Source organism: Dreissena polymorpha, chromosome 14 (assembly GCF_020536995.1).
Source record: "Dreissena polymorpha isolate Duluth1 chromosome 14, UMN_Dpol_1.0, whole genome shotgun sequence".
NCBI lineage: Eukaryota > Metazoa > Mollusca > Bivalvia > Myida > Dreissenidae > Dreissena > Dreissena polymorpha.
In genome coordinates, this window is record NC_068368.1 from 27948886 (window position 1) to 27972993 (window position 24108).

General features: G+C 35.2%; 1 protein-coding gene across 5 annotated transcripts in view; it reads right to left on the reverse strand.

Annotated features, from left to right (window-relative positions):
- Window positions 1-2385: 2385 nt before the first annotated feature.
- Window positions 2386-24108, reverse strand: part of LOC127856977 (SUN domain-containing ossification factor-like) — a 148767-nt gene continuing 127044 nt past the window's right edge. For all 5 annotated transcript variants that reach the window (XM_052393198.1, XM_052393197.1, XM_052393195.1 and 2 more), the window contains 9 exons: window positions 22337-23370; window positions 20691-20897; window positions 19517-19671; window positions 16969-17080; window positions 16018-16122; window positions 15101-15374; window positions 12286-12338; window positions 11052-11244; window positions 2386-8854 (listed from right to left, as the gene is read on the reverse strand). In XM_052393198.1, coding sequence (XP_052249158.1) covers window positions 8004-8854; window positions 11052-11244; window positions 12286-12338; window positions 15101-15374; window positions 16018-16122; window positions 16969-17080; window positions 19517-19671; window positions 20691-20897; window positions 22337-23370 — 2984 coding nt within the window. In that variant the 3' untranslated portion in view covers window positions 2386-8003. The remainder of the gene's footprint in view (window positions 8855-11051; window positions 11245-12285; window positions 12339-15100; window positions 15375-16017; window positions 16123-16968; window positions 17081-19516; window positions 19672-20690; window positions 20898-22336; window positions 23371-24108) is intronic.

Genomic DNA, 24108 nt, shown 5'->3' on the forward strand with positions numbered 1-24108 from the left:
TTTCTGTTGTTTTTGTTATACTTAACACACACATTTTAATTTCCGGCAACTCCTTGAACTTGTTCCGTTAATTGAAAACCGTCAATACTATTTTATTGGTTCTCTAGTAACATATTTACTGGATCCGTGTTATGGGAATTAAGTATGCTATTATTAACTAAATCGTATTAATCCCCACGCTTTTAAAAGCGTGGGGACATTGTATTGGTCACCATCTTTCTGTCCGTCCGTTCGGCCACTATCTCCTCCTACACTATTAGCACTAGAACCTTGAAACTTACACACACGGAATCTATGAGCATATGTGCGACGGTGAAGGCGACGGAATTTTTATCTGACCCCTGGGTCAAAAGTTATGAGTAAATAAATGGGTAAAAAAGACAAACTCATTTTATTAACTACATGCGACGCACATGATAATAACTCTTGACCCAGGGGTCAGATCAAAATTCCAAATAGTGCACCGTTGCTCACATTTGCTCATAGGTACCATGTGTGTAAGTTTCAAGGTTCTAGTGCTAATAGTGTAGGAGATAGTGGCCGACCACCCCCACCCAAAATTTTGTTTTAACATAACTTCTTCATTTATTCACCAATTGACTTCAAATTAATACTGGACATCTCTTATGACACCACGCTCTATCTCGAGCATCCATGTCCACATTACCCAGCCCAGGGTCATTGATAAAGGTAAAGGCAGCTTGGTTCCCGTCCTCTTGCAAATTTATCGAGAGTTCCAAGGGTAATACTTCCCCGTACCCCCAATTTTTTTTCGTACCCACAATTTTTCGTACCCAATACTTTTTTACCCAAACTAATGTTCGTACCCAAAAAATTTCGTACCCAATTTATTTTTCTTACCCAATTTTTTTTCGTGCCCAATTTTTGTTGTACCCATTTTTTTTTCGTACCCAAATTTTTGTTCATACCCACATTTTTTTTCGTACCCATATTTTATTTTGTACCAAAATTTTTGTTCGTATCCAAATTTTTTCTTACCCAATTTTTTTTCATACCAATTTTTTTTTAGTACCCAATTTGCTTTTCGTAACCACATATTTGTTCGTTACCAATTTTTTTTTCGTACCAGATTTTTTGTACCAAATTTTTTTCCGTGGCCAATTTTTTTTTTCGTACACAAATTTTTGTTCCTACCCAATTTTTTTTCCGTACTCAAATTTTCTTTCGTACCCAAATATTGTCCTATCCAATTTTGTTTTCGAACTCACATTTTTTCCGTACCCAAATTTGTGTTTGTACCAAATTTTTTTCGTACCAAAATTTGTTTTTGTACCCAAAATTTTGTTTTAACATAACTTCTTCATTTATTCAACAAATTCATGTATTAATAAATTGACTTCAAATTAATACTGAACATCTCTTATGACAACACGGTCTATCTCAACTATCCATGTCCACATTACCCACCCTGGGGCTCCAAGAAATTAGGCCTTGCCGACCCAAAATTGCCCTTTAATATAACATCTATGCGGCGTGGGGAAACGCGTCAGCCTCTGCCGCGCCACTTCTAGTTGTCGGTAAACGCGATGTTTTTTCTCTTTAAATTCTTCGACTTCATTGCCATCTCTACCTATGATTAATTTAATTTATCATTAATGGCGCTATTTTCAGACTCTAAACTAGATTGTTATGTAATCTAAAGGCAATATAATGTGTGAGAAATATCTTGCCACAAGACACAAATGATTACAATTATATTACCGAATATACCATGTTGAAAATTGTATGGGTGCAGCATTTTGCTTGGCCACGATGCGAGCCGAATTTTAAGCGTCAAGCTTTATCATATAGCTCCGACCGAACAAGTTATAACTGGGAGTCCCTGTAATGAAGATTCGTTAGTGTGTTCCGTGTTCTATCCATCGGTTAACAAGACTTGTGGTTTAATATGAATTAATAAATGAATAATTGACCGTTCTTTAGCAGCTAGATTAAGCGTCAACTTCAACGCATCCCCACCGTAACCGACGTACGCCTCTGTAAGACAGCCATGCCTGGGTCTGACACTGTATTGATTCCGCAATAAAGTCTGCACAAACGTATCTGGACGACAATTTAAAGGGGACATAAGTACATGTATTGAACGCGAAGAGCCGTTATGGCGAAATCCAAGTCAAATTTTTTTATTGAAGCACTTCATGTGTTTGTATAGGTCCCTGATATAAGTTTGTCAAGGTAATCACTGTAGCCACGGAAAACGCAGCCAAAAGTAAATTACTATAAGCTGCTTTCTCATGCTTTACAATAAAAATGGCAACTAAATATTGTGCACACCTGAATAGTAGTAGATGATGTATACCGTTGTCATAGAAACTTTGTTGGATCTATAAGACCATATAATTTGAAATATAAGTTACACAAGTATACCTTAATGGATTATTTATTAACATTCAACAATTAATAAATAGTACATACAGAATAGCGACATGTGTTACAATTGAAAACAATTGCATTATAGAAGTTAATTGTACATCAAATACCGTTATACGCAACAGAAACATACACGCTGTTTTACAAAAATATGACCATTTCGATTTGAAACAATTGCATTTCGAAAATTATTTTTTTTTGGCAGACATTTTCATTTGTGCAAACGTCTAACTATTAGCAGTAGCCAATTGACTAAGACTGCTGCTCTATTAAACGAGTGCAAGTGTATTTAAGATCTTTATCTAAGAAAAGAGAAAAAATAACACAAAAATATTATTTTTTTAAAGTAGTCAAGGAGCAAAATATAGATTGTGAACGCACTGACAAATTAAATTGATGAACAAGTATTCCTAATATTAAATTCCAAAAGAAACCATTTATATTTTTAAATTTATAAAAAAAATCCCTTTTCAAAGTTAATTATTGTCAATACAAATCGAGTGTACGTGCATGTAAAAAAACGTGTTTAGATTATAAGTTACTAAATAAGTTAATTTTAAATATAAACATACGAAAATGTATGTTTTGTCTTCTTGATTAGGGACTGACTAAATTATAAGCTTTGGTTAGGCAGAAGCCTACCTACTGGACTAACAATAAATAATGATAATTACACATAAATAATAATACAAACAAATAATAATATTAATGCGCATAGTATTAAATGCAGAGCAACAAACATGACAAACATGTGACATTAAAATAGTTTAAGAATAAAGTGTAAGAATCCATAGTAGAGTGTTCCAACAGAAAAGACTGAAGGCCACTAAGTCCCTTTAATACTGATTTACATAGTACATAAAATTCCTCTTCTAAAAGGAGTTCAATGTAAACAAAACAAACATTTTTGAAATACAGGAATAAATAAACACCAGAAACATGATCCCGACAGACATTTTTGCTATTAGAACGATGCAGTAAAGTTAATGTTGTCTTTTAACAAATTAAGAATTGGCACAAGGTGACAAACATGTACACATAACACAAGCAAACACATATAATCTCATGAAGATATTATAAGAACCAGGCTTCCATACAAATAGCATGTAGTTGTACACTTGGATTGTTAGGAAAATAGATATTTCAATTGTAGGTCCATATGCAAATAACCGAAATTGCAAAGAAATAAATTAAAAGTTAAATAAATACCAACTACCACAAAAACAGTGGGTGGACTAACTACGACTTGTACAGCAGTCACAGCAATTTCACTCTTAACCAGTCCCAAGTGTTCATGCTGAGATACACGTTATGGCCCTTTTTTCCTCAACTCCATCTGCATTTGTTTAACTTTTGCTTTTTTAATTTATTGAAAATTCTGCACTTCATTGAAATATATTACAAGTTATGTACAGTATCTACACCTCATTTAAATATATTCCAACATACTATTAATTCGAGTATGTTAATAAAAATTCGTTATCATATATAATTAAAACTAGAGCTTTGTCACAGACGTGACGAATACCACCACATGCCGCATTGACACAGAATATTTTGCACGTTGTCTTCACAAAAAACAGCGGGCACCATGATCAATGTTTAAAACGCACTAAGTGACCCCATGCCCTGGTTTTTTACCTTGCATGGTCCCTGTTCGAACTTGACCTACACATCATCTAGAAACAACTTTTAACAAAGTGTGGTGAAGATCGGATGAAAACTACTTGAATTAGAAAGCAGACACCATGCTGAATGTGTAAAACGTACTAAGTGACCCAGTGACCTAGTTTTTGACCCGGCATGACCCATATTCGAACTTGACCTAGACATCATCTAGATACAACTTCTGACCAAGTTTGGTGAAGATTGGATGAAAACTACTTGAATTAGAGAGCGGATACCATGCTCAATGTTTAAAACGCACTAAGTGAACCCGTGACCTTGTTTTTGACATGCCATGATCCATGTTCAAACTTGGCCTAGACATCATCTAGATACAACTTCTGACCAAGTTTGGTGAAGCTCTGATGAAAACTACTTGAATTAGAGAGCTGACAACATGCTGAATGTTTAAAAGGCACTAAGTGACCCTGTGACCTAGTTTTTGACCCGGCAAGGCCCATGTTCAAACTTGGACTAGACATCATCAAGATACAACTTCTGACCAATTTTGGTGAAGATCGGATGAAAACTACTTGAATTAGAGAGCAGAAAGGACTGACCGACCGACAGACAGACAGACCGACTGACCGACAGACAAGCTCACTCATATATACCCCTCTAAACTTTGTTTAGTGGGGGTATAATAATTGCAAAAAATGTCAGATTTATGCAGGTAAATTTGTGAAATAGGCCCCCAAGAGTCTAAATAAACATAAAGTGCAATCCAATCTACCAAAAAAGTTCTGATTAAACTTGCATTTTTATAAATACACCATGTAAACGCAGTCAACAATTGTTTGGTACATGCATTTATGTTAAGTGTAAGCTGCCACTCAAGTATATTAAAAAAAGCAAATCTCATTCAAAATGTTAAAGAAAAGGACATATTCATCAGGCAAGTTGGCAAGCAAAAGCACCAAGTCAACATAGATTCAAACTCTGCAAACATGGGCTTACTGGCCAAAACTGGAAATAAAAGAAGTTACAAAATTATCAACAAAAACAAAACATCAATTGCTAATCAATAACTTTAACTGTATACCATCATACTTTGGATGGGCCTTATTACTTTTACATTAACTAGTCAATGAACAATTTGAAAAGAAAGAAAGTAAGAGCTAACTGATAAGTAGAAACACAAAATGTACACTGATTTTGAACTAAACAAAAAACTAGTTACCGTACATAACTTTCCCAACAACACATAAATGAAAATGACCACCAAAATGATAAGTGGTGTTTAAGCAACTCTATTAACAAATGTGTACAAATTGCTTTCTAATGTTATATGTAATGAGTTAATACTTTAACAAACTTTTTAAGCATTAGTGTTGATATTTCATACATTCATAATACAAGAGTTTAAATGATAAATATTTAGGAGCATCAAATTAAATGATAAACATACATGGATTTAATTTATATTGGTATAATGGTTAGCATTAAATTTTTGTTTTTACAATGTGAAAAAATGATCTTTTAAAAATCATGGTCCCGATATGCCTTACATGCTTTAAAACATGCATAAGTTGAAGGAAAATGAAATCTAATTGGATAACCCTCTTATTTTAGACAATGATTAGAATATAATTATGGCACGTGTCTGTGGTCAAATAGAAACATACCATGTACATGTAAATACACTTAGGTTTGAAGTGCAAAATTCAATAGTGCAGCTTTGATATATTTGTCACATTAAGATGTATCTAAAACTGGTACATGTTCGAGCCCATGAATTGTTTTTGTCAAAGACAGATGACAGGATAAGTGAATCTTGAATGTTAATAGCTCCAAAGATGTCACAAGTACTTCCACTAGCAGGGTTGTGACTTAAGGAACACCTAACTGGAGGTTTTAAACGCCCACCCCTTTTAGTGGCTGAGTTCATAAAAACTAAAATAAATACTTACCGAAATGTGAGAACTTTAAGTGAAGCAAATTTTGAATAGAAAAGGGGGACATTAGCTGAAATGAGGAAAATCATATGCCTGTTTAGTGTTTAATGAATTGTGCCATTTAGGTTTAATATGAAAGCACATTAATTGGTTATACTAAAGCTGATTCAATTTTTTATATGAACTGTTTCTTATACCATTTAAAAATATGTCCTTGTCAATCCATTTTATTTCTCTCTATTTGTATGTAAGCTCAGTATGGAGACTTACTCTGCCATTTGTCAAATTAGCAAACGGTCACAAACTAATGACTACAAATATACCAAGTGTCAAAAATTAGCAAATGGTCAGTGGAACCAGGTCACAAATTAGCAAATGGTCAGTAGAACTGGGTCACAAATTAGCAAATAGTCAGTAGAACCGGGTCACAAATTAGCAAATGGTCAGTAGAACTGGGTCACAAATTAGCAAATGATCACACATCAGAAAATGGTCACAAAATATCTGACTAAATTTTTTAAATATTAAGACTCAGTCATAAACAACCAAAATGTGAAGAATTTCTTTGCTCTAGGGTAAAATTGCTCACATAAAATTACAGGCCAAGGGCAGCTTCAAATAGGACCATCCTTATTAGCACAATTCATGTAACATACACTGCTTATTTTAACAATAATTACTACAAGTGTAAATAATCAAATTAGCACATATAAACATGTAAATGAAATCATATAAACACCGGGTTAGATAACATACAAGTAAATGCATAAAATATGCACACAACTAAATTAAGCATTTATATTTCTGCTGTTGGAAGTAAAATAAATCAACCCAACGGCATAACAAGGTAATTGTTAGTCATTAGGTGGCATATCATAAAGATTTGAATGTGCCATTTATGTGTGGTGCACAAAACAATAAGTAAACTGTAGTTTTATTCACAGTAAACTATATAAGCCATGTTTAAATAAATTGACCTGCCTTTTGCCACTAATATGTAATTTGTGTATATGAAAGGTTAACTTTTGGCATGCACCTTCCGTAACAGTAAACCTGAACTTTGAATTGCTGAATCTCTTCCAGCATTTTAGCACAGACACGTGCTTAGGTTACTGTTTACAGAACAAGAGTTACTTTAATTGCTGTTATTGTAAGAACCATCAAGACCAGGCCCTGTACTCACCAACCAATTCTTAGACTAAAGTCTTCAGATTAATAATAATCTTATTACTGTAATGTTTTAAAACTACTTAACATGTTAGTCTAGCATGGCAGTTAATATCTTTTATCATATAATACTTCATTTAGATCAAGTTGCTAATGGAGTTAGCACCATGCTTAACCTGGTATATATGGGCAATTTCAGGTAGTGTTATTGAATATTTTGTTTATTCTTAATCAAAGAATTGGTTGGTGAATATCAATACACTGCAACTCCAATATATCGCGGTCCGATATATCACGCTGTCCAATATATCGCGAGTCTGCTATGGCTCCCAGGCCAAATGCCATTATTGAAACCAAGAAAACCAAGAAATGTTCCATCGTTTTAATATTTACAGGCTTCTACTTATAATGTCTTTAACAGAATGTTCTACATGAAAAATGATGTTGATAGAGGCAATTAATGCAAAGTCTGATGACAAATTAAAGCAATTATTTAATATTTCAATTCAAAGTACTACTACTAGTATATTCTTTATTTTTAGACCTAGGTCTAAGAATTGGTTGTTGGATACGGCAATGTGCCCAACCATTTATTCACATTATCTTGACAACATAGCCACTTACAGTTTATATTGTTATGTAATTAATAAAACATATCAAACGATTTTTTTAATAGCAATTCAATATTTTAGACACTGAAAATACATGCCAACATAATTTAAATGAAAATCAGGATAAAAAGTTACTGCACACATAACTTATTACAAACTTGTTAAGATATTCAATATGCTTCATTCTCAAATAATAAAATTGTTTTCAATGGTTTTCGAAGGAGAATATTGATCACACCTGAAACTTACATGATCAAATATATAGTAAATTAAATCAATCATCGCTCTTAAAAAACGACAGTACTTTTCTAAGAGGGCCAAGACTTCCTGTTTTTAAGTTTTCACTCAACCACACTTCTCCAGGGACCCTATAGACATCAGAAAAATTATCGAAACTACAGGGCTGATTGTCAAATAATCCATGGCTTCTATTCCTACTATAAACTTCATCACTTTTAGTTCCATTTGAATCATTGTTGTCCATACATGTATTTCTGGAACCACCATTGGTAATCGTAGCTGTTTCCGACGGGTCGTTTTTTACTGTTGATCTTCTTTGCTTCAGAAAATGTTCATCTTTGGAGGCTACATTACCATGACTCTGCATGCAGTAGGTATCTGCAGAGTGACTCTTTACTAAATGACATTTTGGCGCCTTACTATGGTTGTCAAATCCATTATATGAGTTACTCCCCTTTACACTATGATGGCCATTCATTTGTTGATCTTGTATGTTATTTTCAGGATAACAACGCAGGTATTCATCATTGGAAGTGAATGCTTTAAGACGTTTTTCATTTAAGTGCTTAGGTTTTGAAACAGCAAAATCCTTACAAATATTTGTATCTACTTTCACACCAGTTTTAAGTTCTTCTTGTTGCCCAACTGTTTCAACAGTTGAATAATATTGTTGGGGCAAAGACTTTTGTCGTCTGTGGCTTTTGGCAAATCCACCACTTTGAAAATCACTAACAGTGCGACTATTTTGCAAACAATGTCCATATTTAGTTCCGCCCCCATGGGGAAGTTTTTTACATGGGTTTTTAATTACAAGTTTGGTCCCTTTAGAATCTTTATCCCTGGCTCCATCTGCTGTAGTTTTAACGGTATCTTTCCCAATAATTCCTGAAATAACAAACATATAATATATTATATTATTCAACTTTTAGGACACACATTTAGGCTTAATATGAAAGCAGATAGATCAATAAATAAAAGACAAACACTGCACAAAGGACTTTTTTCATTTAACAAATTTACAAGTAATATTTTTGTGTCATTTGTTTGGATAATCTGTTCAATTAAAAACTTGTACATGTATTTAGACTGCTGAATTGGTAAAGCGTACAAAATTATATACAAACTTGTAGCATTTTTTTAAATTAAAAAATGTTTGCAATGGTGCTTTGGACATTAGTTAACTGACTCAAGAGTGTCTCTTTTAGCAAAAGGCTTTGAATGTAAACCAGCTTAAGCATATAGCACATTTTCATCGTATTTTCATTGTAATTATATTGTATTTATATTAAGCAAAAGCTTCAGGCCCATTGACCAGTAGAAACTTGGTCAACTTTAGGATAATTGACCAGTAGAAACTTAGGCAACTTCAGGTCCATTGAGCATGAAAAACTTGGGCAATGTGAGGTCCATTGACCAGTAGAAACTTGGGCAACTTTAGGTCTATTTACCAGTAGAAACTTAGGCAACTTCAAGTCTATTGACCAGCAGTAACTTGGGAAACTTAAGGTCTATTGACCAGTAGAAACTTAGGAAACTTCAGGTCTATTTGATATTAGAAACTTGAGCAATTTCAGGTCCATCAACTAGTAAAAACTTGTGTAACTTTAGGTCCATTGACCAGAAGAAACTTAGGAGCTTCAGGTCCATTGACCAGTAGAAACTTGGTCAACTTCAGATCTATTGACAAGAAAAAACTTCGGCAACTTAAGATCTATTGACCATTAGAAACTTTGTCAACTTCAGGCCCATTGACCATTAGAAACTTGGGCAACTAAAGGCCCATTTACCATTTTAAACTTGAGCAACTTCAGTTCCATTGACCAGTGGAAACTTGAGCAACTTTAGGTCTATTGACCAGTATTAACTAAGGCAACTTAAGTTCTATTGACCAGTAAAAACTTGGGCAACTTCAGGTCTATTAACCAGTAGAAACTAAGGCAATTTCGGGTCTATTGACAAGTAGAAACATGGGCAACTTTTGGTCTCTTGACCAGTAGAAACTAAGGAAACTTCAGGTCTATTGTCCAGTAGAAACTTGAGCAATTTCAGGTCCATTGACCAGTAAAAACTTTGGCAATTTCAGGTCCATTGACCAGAAGAAACTTGTGTAATTTCAGTTCTATTGACCAGTAGAAACTTGGGCAACTTGGTCTATTAACCAGTAGAAACTTGTTCAACTTCAGGTCTATTGACCAGTAAAAACTTGAGCAACTTTAGGTCTATTGACAAGTAGTAACGTAGGCAACTTTAGGTCTATTGACCAGTAGTAACTTAGGCAACTTTAGGTCTATTGACCAGTAGAAACTTGGGCAATTTGACGTCTACATTTACATTTGTATAAATAAATAGCTTTCATCTCTAAAAAAATGTCAGAAGGGTTGCGCTGCACAAAGATGCTTTTATACTTGAGATTAAACAGAGAACAACTACTCCTAAAACATAATTAAAAAGTGAAATCTTTTATCATATATATTTTAAACCATGTGCAATATCTCATTAAAACCTAGACAAAATGCGATGTAGCAATTGGATGTTATTACGTAAAATTTGAGAAAAATTGCATGCAAAATTTAGAAAAAGTTGCGAATTAAAGAGGGTAATGGATTGAAGCACGCAAGCACGCACAGGAATATGCATACGCCTTTAATTCTGAAATAACTAAGAAAAACATGACAGCACAATCCAATTGATTTAATTGAAGCCCTAGGAGTAGAAAAAACAAAAAGGCAGAGCCCAAAGTTTCTGTCCACTGGTTATCAACAAAAACTACATCAGATTTTGTCTACATTGTCAAACAGGAATCCATATGAGATTTGCTCTGGGACAATGGGGTTTAATGCATGTGCCTAAAGTGTTGTCCCAGATTTGCCGTCTGCAGAGTCTTATCAGGGACAACACTTTCCGCTTTTATGATATTTTTCCTTGAAAGAAAATCTTTTCTTAGCAAAAATCCAGTCTACGCGGAAAGTGTCATCCCTGATAAGCCTGTGCGGACTGCACAGGCTAATCTTGGTCAACACTTTACACACATGCATTAAACCCTCTTTTCACAGAGTGAGGCACATATCACATAGACACCCACCAAGTGAGTTACTCCGTGGCTTTGCTGGTTCTATCAACTGGTATGGTGTAGCCTCACCACTAAACGGCAAGACATCAGGTTCCGGAATACTGACAAACTCTTGATGAGACGGTCCAGGGCCGTCGCGCATATATGACTTTAATTCGGCACCTTTGGATTTCTTTTTCTTCTTCTTTTTACCATATTCGAAGAACTGGAAATGAAGAACAATGAAAACTGCATATTGTTTGTACTTACTAACTTACGTACTTACTCGCTTAATATTGTTGAATAACTTATGACACATATTAATCAAACAATTTAATAAACATCATTTTGGAAAGACAACAACAACATATCTGTATAATGCTTTGACAAACAATTAAACATTGCACACAACTGTTCATACAATGGAATTTAAATTCACATATTTCTTATGGATTTGTTCCGTCATTTACACGATCATATATGTTCCAAAATAGTTTCAGGTTTAGGCATGATCCAAAATACTTCTTGATTTTACTTGAGTTTTACATATAACATCACACATGTTCAATTTTATAAAAACAAAGAAGAAATATTCCATATTGTTTATTTGCGATCAAAACTGCAACAGTTAACCCTTTACCCCATAACAGCAAAGTGAAAATGGCTTTTGCAACCAGCATAAAACCAGAACAGCCTGCGAGTAAGTCTGTTCAGGTTTTATGCTGTTTGCTGCTCATCAGTATCATGAAGTCTCAAAAACTTGAATCTAGTTAGAAAAGTATTAAATTAAACAAGAGATTGCCAAGCAATTTGTTCCCCTACAGGTGAAACTCCACCATTGTCAGAAAAAATAATTAAAAAAAATTGCATGAAAATAGGTATCTAAGTGATAAAGGGTTAATTGTAATACTGTAAAGTAAAGCTAATATTATATTATTTCAGAATTGTTGTTAGGTCATGTGAGAATAAAACATAGTTCACAACATTTAAGTTCATGTGCAAATAAACAATGCTTTTTTGTTCTGACTAGTAGGTAAAAGAACATTATCTGTGCATTTGAATTGAAACCATTGTTTATTTACATATCAGCAATGGCAAAACACAAATCACTTTGATTTAAATGTGACACAAAAACATGTGCAATTACTATGATATCTGTAATATTTAAATTTGCACCTTTTTCGAGGTAGTAAAACAATAATTATTACACCTGTATTATACTTTCTTTGTCTATAATTAATGTCAGAATGCAATATGTTACGCATACCTGTTTGGAGGTGTCTGTAGACTGCCTGTGCTGGTCTCTCCCTGCTACTGATGCTGAAGGGAAAACATACAGAATTATTATGAGCCTTATTCTACGAAAACTGGGCTTAATGCATGTTCATATAGAGTCCTCTCATATTAGCCTGTGCAGTCTGCACATGCTATTCGTGGACAACAATTTCCACTGTAATGGTATTTTTTGTTTAAAGGAAGTCTTTTAGCAAAAAATCTAGTTCTTGTGGAAAGTGCAATTCCTGATTTCCAGTAGCCTGTGCAGACTGCACAGGATTAACGGGGCCGACATTTTATGCACATGAATTAAGCCCAGTATTCCCAGAAATGTCCCATATAAAAAGGAACTTAAGTTTGAAAAAATCATGGCATTCGCTTAGTTCTGTTCCGCCAAACAAAAGTTAAAGTCTTTCATAAAAACAGGACTGTTGGATGAAGTATTGAAAGTAAACAGTGAGAATTTTTTTTATTTGAAATGGACTTTTGTTATGCCATTTCTCTTCTACCAAATTTAAATGCAAAAAAAAATAAAAACTTTAATTGTTTTAAATTTAATTAATGTTACTGATACCATTTTTTCGATTATTGAAAATGAACATAGGGGTGTGTGGTACTAGTACTAAAACACTTCAACATAAAATTCAATATATCATCAAAAGGTTATCTGTATGTAAATTTGTGCCATAACATGAGCAAATGATTAAAAAATTGAATAGCATTTTTGTCATCGGTGTATGAAATAACAGCTTTTTTGCATAAGTTAGGTGTAATTAAAAGAAAAAGACGGCATTTCACTGTTAACATAAGAAAAGGACAAAAATTGCGCAATACAATGACGTCACTTGGATGGAAAAAAGGTTATGAGTAATTTGGTTAATTTGCATATGTAATGGGTTTGTCGGGAGAGTAAACTAGAACATTTGAGCTGATCATAATATGCAGCCTTTAAGTGAAAATGCAAAAAGTTCTTTTTATAATCTGACAACAAAATCAGAGCACAACCACACTTAAGCACACACTTCAAGCCATTCAATTAGCGAAAAGCAAGAAATAGTACATTTTACCCAAAGTCAAACGCTAGAAAATACTGATATCTGGACACTGTTATGTTATTGGTTACTTCAGATAAAAAATTGAAAACTTGTTTGCAACACTATGAATAGGAACATGTACCAAAAAAAATACTAGTAACTTAAAATTAGTACAATTGCAAAAGTATTTCAGGTTTCATCTCATACTCATTTCCCAATACAGTTTCAAAATTAAAGAAAATCCAAATTTAAAAAATATCAAGTTGCTATCTTCAATATTGCAAAAGAATTAATAAAATATGCGATTTGGGCCACACATATTTGATCTCTGACCTTGAAGGATGACCTTGACCTTTCACCACTCAAAATGTGCAGCTCCATGAGATGCACATGCATGCCAAATATCAAGTTGCTATCTTTCAATATTGCAAAAGTATTTATAAAATAAGCGATTTGGGCCACATATATTTGACCTCTGACCTTGAAGGATGACCTTGACCTTGACCTTTCACCACTCAAAATGTGCAGCTTCATAAGATACATATGCATGCCAAATATGAAGTTGCTATCTTCAATATAGCAAAAGTTATTGCAAAATGTTAAAGTTGGCGCAAACAGACCAACAGACCAACGGACCAACAGACCAACAGACAGACAGGGCAAAAACAATATGTCCCCCACTACTATAGTGGGGGACATAAAAATCAAAAATTTTACTGTATTGGTTTTTATGACTACAAATAGGCACTACTTTCCCTGAACTATTGTTCTCTTCAACTAAACAGTGAATGGGTCTTCTATTCAAAATGAGCACTGCTCTGTGAAAAGGGGCTTAATGCATGTGCGTAAAGTGTCGTCCAAGATTAGCCTGTGCAGTCCACACAGGCTTATCTGGGATGACAGACTCCGCCTCAACTTGATTTATGCTAAGAAGAGACTTTCTTTCAACGCAAAATATCATAAAAACAAAGTATTGTCCCTGATTAGGGAATGCGGACTGCACAGGCTAATCTTGGACAACACTTTACGCACATGTGTATGCACTAAACCCCCTTTTCACAGAGCACGGCTAATATATATAGTGAAACACAGATCATAAACTACCCTTTCCCCATGAGACATTCTCTAAAACCAGTATTCTGCAAACACCAGCCAATACAAGCATCATACTTGTATAAATTGTACTGATAAGTAATGGCGTTTGATGGTAGAATGACAAATTGCACCCACACCACTTAAAGCAACACACAAAGAGATTTGCATACAGTACTCAAGGGCTGTATAAGTGGAACCATTTGTACAGTTGATGTTCAATCGCCAGACAGGTTTAGACAATGAAAGATTATGGCAAAACACATCATAAACCTCGGTGTCATGAAATAAGTAATTAAAATTGTAGTGTTTTAAGTCTTAAATTCCGGATCATTTCATACGAATTACTTTTAGTAAGGCCCAGTGGAATTTAAATAAAAGACTGTTGCTTTTTGTGATTTAAATAAAAGACCGTTGCTTATTGTGATTTAAATAAAACACTGATGCTTTTTGTGATTTAAATAAAAGATTGTTTCTTTTTGTGATTAAATAAAAGACCATTGACTTTGTGATTTAAATAAAAGACTGTTGCTTTTTATGAAAAATAAAAATAATTTGTGTTAAGGCAACCACTCAAATGCAAAAACAATAACAACACATATAAAAAAACAACAGTCCCGCCACAAACACCACCAATATTTTCATGACACTGGGTATCCCAAACCAGCCAACCAGTCACACCTAAAGCCGTCTCACTGCAAAACCTCTGCAAGCCACCACCACCTCCGTAAGGGAGAGTATCCGCAAGTTTCTTCGACGGAGTAGCGGGCCCTGACAGGGAATTTCTTCTCAGGATTGGCTGGTTCCCGGCAGGCATTGCGGGCATCTTGTCTATTAGGGATTTCAGCTCCGGTGGCAGAGGAACCGGCTTGTGACGTCGCAGGTGCAGGAAGAGAGCCATTGCAAGGATTGCGAGAATTTCGATGGAGGTCCAGATCATCTGTCTGTCTGTGACCTGAAATTTGAAAATGACATATATATTTATATATGAGGAAAACTGGGCTAAACGCATGTGCGTATAGTGTCATTGAAGATTAGCCAGTGCAGTCCAAACAGGCTAATTAGGAAAGCATTTTCTGCTTTTATGGTGTGTCTTTTAGGAAGTCTATTCTAAGGGTATATCCAGTTTAAGCTAAAAGTGTCTTCCCGGATTAACCTGCCCTGACTGCACTAGCTATTCTGGGACCACACTTTACACATGCATTAATAATTGTTTTCCCAGAGCGAGTCACATATGTATGTGAACCATGCATGACAATGCTCCAGAGGAACCATGTTAAGAAACAGAAGAAAATGACTGAGACAGATCTATCAATGGGATTATAAGGATTGAGATAGAGGTCCATATGATTGGACTCTCCGTTACTGGGAGTTTCTGAATGATATACAAAATGGGAGAAAACTACTGTTCATCACAAGCATCAGAAAGGGTGATGGAGTTTCAAAGGACCAACAGATCAGGACAAATGTCCAGATCACCTGGGGATAAAGAACCTGCAGCAGCAGAACCATGGGCAGAATAAGCACTGTTTTTAAAATGTTAAACTTTCATAACAGCAAACCTTCTTAGTGCATTATAAAGTTTTAAATTAAATTACCTGTTTGTTGAGTTGTTCAAAGTTTCGAGTCAGGCGACCAATGATGGCTGTCAGGTTCTCCACTTTTTTCTCCATAATGTACATCTCATCCTCGTGCAGTTTGTTCTGTAAGCAGAGGAAACATATGTCATTTCATGCTATACAATAAATAATGGGAAAAAGAATAGCAAAATAATATTTCTAAAATTGATGTCATTTGTTCCAATGTTTATATTTGTATTGAATGAAACTGATGTGAAAATAAAAGGGGATCATTCAACAGTAATGATTGGCTTATAAAATATATATACATGGAAGGTGGACAGGGTAATGCGCAAGAAATTCTTATTGAAATTGTACATCACACTATTATAGTAAAAATAACATTTGAGTTATAATAAACAATGAGCAACCGAACAAGAAGATTTAAATCAAGTCTGGATTCATTAATAAAATGTGGTTTAAATGCCATACCTAAAAACATCAAAACAATGTTTATTGGCCTTTATACAATATTAATCAACTAAATTCCAAATGTTATATTATTATAACCTATCCCTTAACAAAACAGAGCGCAAATACTTGATTCACCAAGGTTGTCTGTCTGTCTGTATGTGCATAAGTACAAACTTTTCTTACGAAGTACTCAAACACTTTTCACATAAACAAATCAAACTTGCATGAAATGTTTATTATGAAAGGACATTGCGCATGTGCATATTTCTTTATCCTGCATTAACAATTGATAAAGTTTACGCACATTTTTCACCTAAAAATATCTTTTAAATGATAACTACAAACTGCTACATAATTATGCACTGTCTGAGGTGTGTGTGTGTAGGGGGGGGGGGGGGGGGGGGGGGGGGGGTATTCTGCATTACTATGACAAGCTCTAGTTCTTACTGATCTCAGCTAAGGGCACATTTCCTATATTTTTCACATTGATATCTTTAATGGACCTATATTTCCCACCTTTACGTCAGCCTCCACTGTGACATTTGCAAGTCTGGCCAATGTCTTGTTCAGCATCTTCATCATGTCCTCCGACTGTTTCTTGTACCGTCTACTCAACTCCTCCAGAAACCTGTAGTGTACATTTTATATGTGCCTCAGTATGGGAAAACTGGGCTTAATGCATGTGCGGAAAGTGTCGTCACAGATTTGCCTGTGCAGTCCCCACTAATCAGGAACAACACTTTCCGCCTAGACTGCATTTTTGCTAAGAAGTGACTTCTTTTATTTATAAGAAAAATACCATAGAAGCGGAAAGTGTCGTCCCTTATTAGCCTGTGCAGACTGTGCATGCATTAGCCCCAGTTTTCCAAAAACAAGGCTCCTATGAATACAGAAGAACAGCATTCTGTCTGAAAACAAGAATATGTAGGCAGGAATTGTTCAACATTATTCTTTATTTTATGTTGGCAGTATGTTGAGTGAACCATATAGTTGTCCGTCTGATGTAGACCAAAGATGCAATATGGATGCTTTAAGAGTTGACAGACTGACATTTAGAAGAATTTACTTTTGAATAACATATATGACCCCACCCCCCCAAAACATCCTCAAGATGTGCAAAAGTTGACAGTGTCATCCCTGATTAGACTGTGCAGGCTAATCAGGGACAACTCTTTACGCACAGGACTTATATTTGATAGCCCTTGCCTTTTCCAGATGTTTGTCTCCAATCTTACCTGCTACTGAGGGAAGAACACTACACCCTTTACCACTTAGATACGTATTTTTATGCATGTGTAGTCCCTTTGAAAGTTAAATTTAATTAAAGACCTTCCTTACTAGATTCAAATTGTAAAGGCTTTATTTCCAACCCTTAGATACTGATGAGCAGCAAACAGCATAAAACCTCAACAGACTGCGAGTTACTCGCAGGCTGTTCTGGCTTAATGCTGTTTGCACATAACCATTTTCACTTTGCTTCTGTCATAAGCACACTGTTGTTTATGGCAAATGACGTAATTTGATGTGTGAACTTGGACTCAAGCATAAAAAATATTTTGAACATTACAGTTTGAAGAATATTCTACATTATAAGAATTAAGTCTTAGAATTGTTTGGTGCATATAGGCCCTGATGTTTATCTCTTTCAGTGCGGGAACCGAATTTTGAAGGCCTTTGCAAACAGTTTGGATCCAGATGAGACGCCACAGAACGTGGGTTCTCATCTGAATCCAAACTGTTTGCTATTCTGATACTGTGAAACCATTATTATTCGTCAGACATTAATTTTCGTCTTTTTCGTCCTTGGACCAATGGAAGAATTCAAGATCCTAACGAACATTCATGTCCCATATTTGAAACAAATAAGACTGAATTACCGTAGGCATGAGGCATTTAAATCCAGCGTAATCCACGCATATACACAGAGCTCGAAATTAACACTCGCACACTCGCAAAATGCGAGAAAAAAAGATTGCAAGGTAAGTTATAAGCCACAAGTATTTTTTGCAAGTAAAGAAATAGTGAAAAAAAACGAGTTATATTGCTAAATGCGTTCGACGGCGTGAACGCTAAACCGTAGGTCAATTTTTTGAACGTCCGAATACCCATATGCGGAAGAGCGCACCTTGTTTGTAGACTGGTATACTTATAGTACAGATACCCGGATGGTATTTATACAAAGAACATGAAACAGTCGACTATTCACACTCAAGTTAAATCCGGTTTTGACACAAAGGGATGTACATTTTACAGTGTACTGACAACTGACATTTCCTGTAAAACGCGAATGCAATAAGGCTGTATCGAATGCGTCGACTTCGTTTAGGTATAATAGTGTTGATTAGGGCTAATTGTTAACAACTTTATTACCCATTGTGTGTATTGGGTTTTTCAGGGGTTTTGCAGATTATATAGCCAACACGCTGCGAATCCGGATTAAAGACAATACTATTAAACGCAATTAAAATATGACGATGTGTGATCAACACCTGACTGAAATATATTCTGCGCTTTTATTACAAATTAATAAAGAACATATTGATTTGTGTTCGGTTGTCCGTGATTGTAATGGAAAAAGACTAATTGGCAATTGGCTTCTTTGTTTAAAACACTCGTTAACGGTTATTCAGTCCCACTTATCCGCTAATCATAACAAAGAACGTGTCAATGACATAAAATAATAAGGGACAGTTACTATCACCTGAATGAAATAACAGACTTGTTAATTGGCATATGCCAAACAAGGCCCACCTCCTGCAAGTGACTCCCAAGTGTCACCCCTCTTTCCCCAGCACGATTTTTTCGCAACCGCGTATTAAATGTATTACAAACATTACAAACAAATCGGACGCTTTTTTCAAAAACAGAAATGGACGAATTAAAGTGCTGACGAAATAGTCATTTTTTTAAAAAGGACGAAATTTCGTGCTTACGAAAATAAATGGTTTCACAGTAGTATTCTGTGAAAAAAAATCGAAGGAAATGCAAATTTTAGAAATTCAGCAGACGACATTTTAGCAGACGACAAATTTCCCAGCATGCAAAGGGTTATCTCAAGTCTTACCTACTACTGAGAGACACGTTCTGCTCGAGGACCTTGATCCGGTTGCTGAGGCGCATGATGGCAGACTCACGCTTTCCTGCAGGTATCAGGGGCACACGCACCAGGTTCAGGTCGTCTACCCTAGTGCTGGAGACGCCACCTCTGTCCATGACAACCTGAGGAAATTATTATATATATTTGAGCCGTGCTCTGTGAAAAGAAGTTTAAATGTTTGTCTGCATAGGCTAATCAGGGACGACACTTTACGCATAAACTGGATTTTCTTCAGGAAAATAATCTTGAAACGAAAATTTCAATAAAAGCGGACAGTGTCGTCCCTGATTAGCCTGTGGGGACTGCATAGGCTAATCTTGGACAACACTTAACGAACATGAATTAAACCCCCTTTTCACAGAGCACGGCCCATTTGTATATATATGCACAATTTCACAGGTTTGACAGAACTATACTCAGCGTTTCAAAACAATCTATTACAATCTAGCTTTTTGCTAGGGTGCGTTATCTTGTTTTACATGCTGAATTGTAACTAAATGTAAACGTTACTAAAATGTCCAGTCTGGCCCTGTTTTCTAAAAAAATTAGAAAATCTGGAAAAGTCATTGATTTTATTTATATTATTTTTTATTTAATAGTGGTGTACAAATAGTAATTATTGTTTTTACAAATATACATAATCTTCAATTAAAACTTATAATATGTTGATTAATGTTCTCCAAATTTTATTGCAATATGAAAAAGAGCTTATGTTAATCCTGTAAAACCAGACTTTCTTATTTTTTTATAAATCGGGGCCTGCATAGCAGCAATTATTGGCTTTTATATGCCAGAAATGTTAACAACTGGTTTGTTCCACAATGGGAGTAGTAGTTGACATAGTAATTTTTTCTTCATGGTAGGATTATAGTAAGATCTCATCTACTACATGGACTGTTGATCTTTAACATTTAGGGCTGTCTACTTTCAGTTTATTAAAATAATTGAAAATACATATCATCGTAGATAAATATGTTAGAGACGTTTTTCAAGATGCAAATAAACTGGCTAAGTATCTGAGTCAGCTAATGCATGAACGATTGAAATGATGTAAGAAATCACAGTTAAACAAGAATTAAGAGCATCATATTGATACACACATTTAAATAAGACAGGAAACCACATTTTGCAACATCTCTACCTTGTCATCAATAACTGTTGTGTTAGGCTTAACAAAGTCCTCCTCCACTGCCACAGGGTCATCCGAAAGGTCGTCAAGGTCACTGGTATCCATGGAAACATCTGTTGAACTGTGACCTTCACTGGTTGCCATGGGTTCCAGGGGTGAGGCCTGTTCTGTTGCGGAGCTAGAGGCCTCAATAGTGACCAATAAGGGCTGTGGAAGATTCTGTAAATGTTAAAATGACCATGTACCCTTTCTTGCTCAGATATGCACTTTGACACTTTTGTAACCCTAAGGTACTGATGAGCAGCAAATAGCATACTGCCTGAACAGACTGTGAGTTACTCGACTTGCAAGCTGTTCTGGTTTTATGCTGGTTGCATGTAGCCATTTTCACTTTGCTTCTTAACAGAAAAGCGTTAACCAGTTGCCAAAAAATAGAACACTTCACTCATTTGACTTTCTCATATTAAAGCTCACTCCATTCTTATGTCACTCTTTTTAAACAGGGAATTAAGAATTTGTTCACGTTAAAAGTCCATTTATTTGGGAAAAACTTATATCATATTAACAATAACTCAAATTATAAAAACAAAATCTGATAAATTATTGTTATATACTTAGTTAAATGTAATTCAAAAGTTTTTTTTTAAACCATTTTGTTTTGGGAATGATTGGGTCGGTTTTAAATGAAATGAAAAGGCCTGAAAAATGGCAGCAATGAAAACAGTATCTGATTACATTTAGCTGATAAATCTTTTATAGTGACCACTACTAGTGGTCAATTTATAAATCACCCAAATCTGATATACAATGCAAACAGCTGTTTATACATGAAGTTTGCATACCTGAGTTATATATATATATAACCCATGGCAATCAATAACAAGAGATTGCCAAGCAATATTGTCCCCTACCGGTGAAACTCCACCATTGTCAGTATTTAAAAAAAAAAATTATTGCCATAGCAACCAGAATTCTTGATGTAGGAACGAAATGAAATGATGTGCATACTCTCCATATTGCAATCTATCCATGTTTCAAGTTTCATGAAAAAATATGAAGAACTTTTAAAGTTATCGCAGGATCCAGAAAAGTGTGACGGACAGACTGACAGACTGACACACGGAGCGCAAACCATAAGTCCCCTCCGGTTTTAACCGGTAGATGACAATAATCTGAATTCGCAAAGCCAGTCAGCTCTGCAATGGAACATTTTTAACTGACTGGTTCAGATTCTCAGTTATGCTATATGGATGTTGGTACTTGCTCTCGGGCTAAAGCATAAGGCACAGTGTTTGTTAGGTAAATTTGCTAATTTCAATGACCGATTCAAATGTTTGATTCTCTGAGATGGTCAAGGATAGGGGTGTAAAATTCAATAGATATAAAACAATAAAGAAAGTCTTAAAAACAAACTTTTTTAACCCATTTAAAATACATTTAATAAACAAGTGTTTATATTATTTAACCAAAGTAGCTGTTGGAAGAAATTTACACTTTGGCGTTTTTGTAAAATCACATTCATTGCAATTTAAAACCATTTAAAGAAATAATAAGTTAAAACCATTGTAAATAGATGATTTGAACATAAATATTATAGGATGTTAAGTGTAACATTGTCACATTAAAAGCTGTATTCCGATTTTAAAGCTTAAACTCACAATAATGGTGGTGGATGTAGATGTATCACTGGCTTCCTGTTTTCCCTGGTCCCCAGCTACTGATGTTTCACCACTGACGTCAATAGTGTCTGGGGCCCAGCTTTGCGATAATGGGGGCGTCGCCACAGTAACCTGGCTATCAGGTGTTATCTGGATACCAATAGTTGCCTGGTTACTGAGTGTATGCTCTTTGCCATTAACAACGGTTGGGGTGGGATCAATGTGGACAGCTACTGTTATTGACGATGGTGACAATATTGATGATGCCAAGGAAGATTTTTCTGGCAATTCTGATGATAACGTTAAAGTAGCTACAGATTCTGATGATAACGATGCTAACGAAAGAGCGGGTTTTGTTGATGATGATAAAACTGTTGTAGAGGTTGTAGCCTCTACATTGATGGATGTGTGGTGCTGTGATTGTACAACAGACTGGGTATCTATTGAAGAAAAAGCAGCACTGGATGGCTTTATCTCTTCAGATATTTTCACTGTTTCAGATTTGACTGGGACACTATGTATGGATGACAACCTATCAGTGACTGGTGTTGGTATACTTGAGAATTTATCAGTTTGTTGAATGAGGTTTTCCAACTTTCCAGATGCCGTTGAAATCTCCATTGTTGCTGAGACAGTATCACTTTTAATTGACGATGGCATAGCACTGTTTTTTTCACCGTTTATTCCATGTTGACTAGAAACGGAGTTTGGGATGTTTAGCTTTTTATCATTTCCACTCGTTTTTGATTTCATTGGCAGGCTACACTGATTATTAACCCTCATTAACACTCCTGGGCTTGACTTGAGCATCATAAATGAAAACTGGCAAAGTCTTGAGAGATGACCAGAAGAGTTCCTTCTTGTCCCAATTGATTGAGTTTGGTTTTGTTGACATTCTAGAAAGTGCAGTATCAGCGATTTTCCAGGGGACATATCCAGAGGGGTGGTGGGGGTATTTAACTGCACTTGAGGAGACTCCGTCGATGTTTCAACTTGCTCATCTTCATCCAGCATCCTAACTATGTTTGTTTGACCTGTGGACAAGTAAGAATGGTATGAGTTGGGTTCTGGGAAAACTGGGCTTAATACATGTGTGTAAAGTGTTGTCCAAAATTAGCCTGTGCACAGGCTAATCTGGGACAACACTTTCCGCTTTTATGGATTTATTTGTTAATAGAAAGTTTCTTCTTAATTCAAATCAAGTTTAGGTGGAGTGTTGTCCCTCATAAGCCTGTGCTGAGTGCAGGCTTATCAGGGAAATACTTTAAGCTCATTAACTGAGCCCAGTTTTCCCAGACCCAGGTTTATATGGGTCATGCACACCTAACAAAGATCAGGCACATTTTAATGATTTGAAGAACAAATAAACTTAAAATATAAGCATTTCTGGTGAGCATTGATCCACATTCTAGCACAAGTATATACCACAGGAAAATGATTCAAATATTGAACACTTCAGAGATTAACAATGAAATCTGCTTTAGAGGAAAAAAACAGGATTAATTACAATTATATGTAGACATTAAGAATTGGTGTCTTATGTTTACAAAGATATACATTTTTCAAGTATGAGTAACAAATCAATTTCTTGGTATAAAAAAAAAATACAGCAATAAGGCCAACTCACAAGTGTAAGGAAAGAATGAAATCAAGAATAAAGTAATTATATTTATCAGAATGTGTAAGTTAAGTATTCACAATTTAAACAACATGCTGCATTCAATAAAAGCGTATGCACCCAATTGTCACATTGTCAGTGTTTATTAATTGCC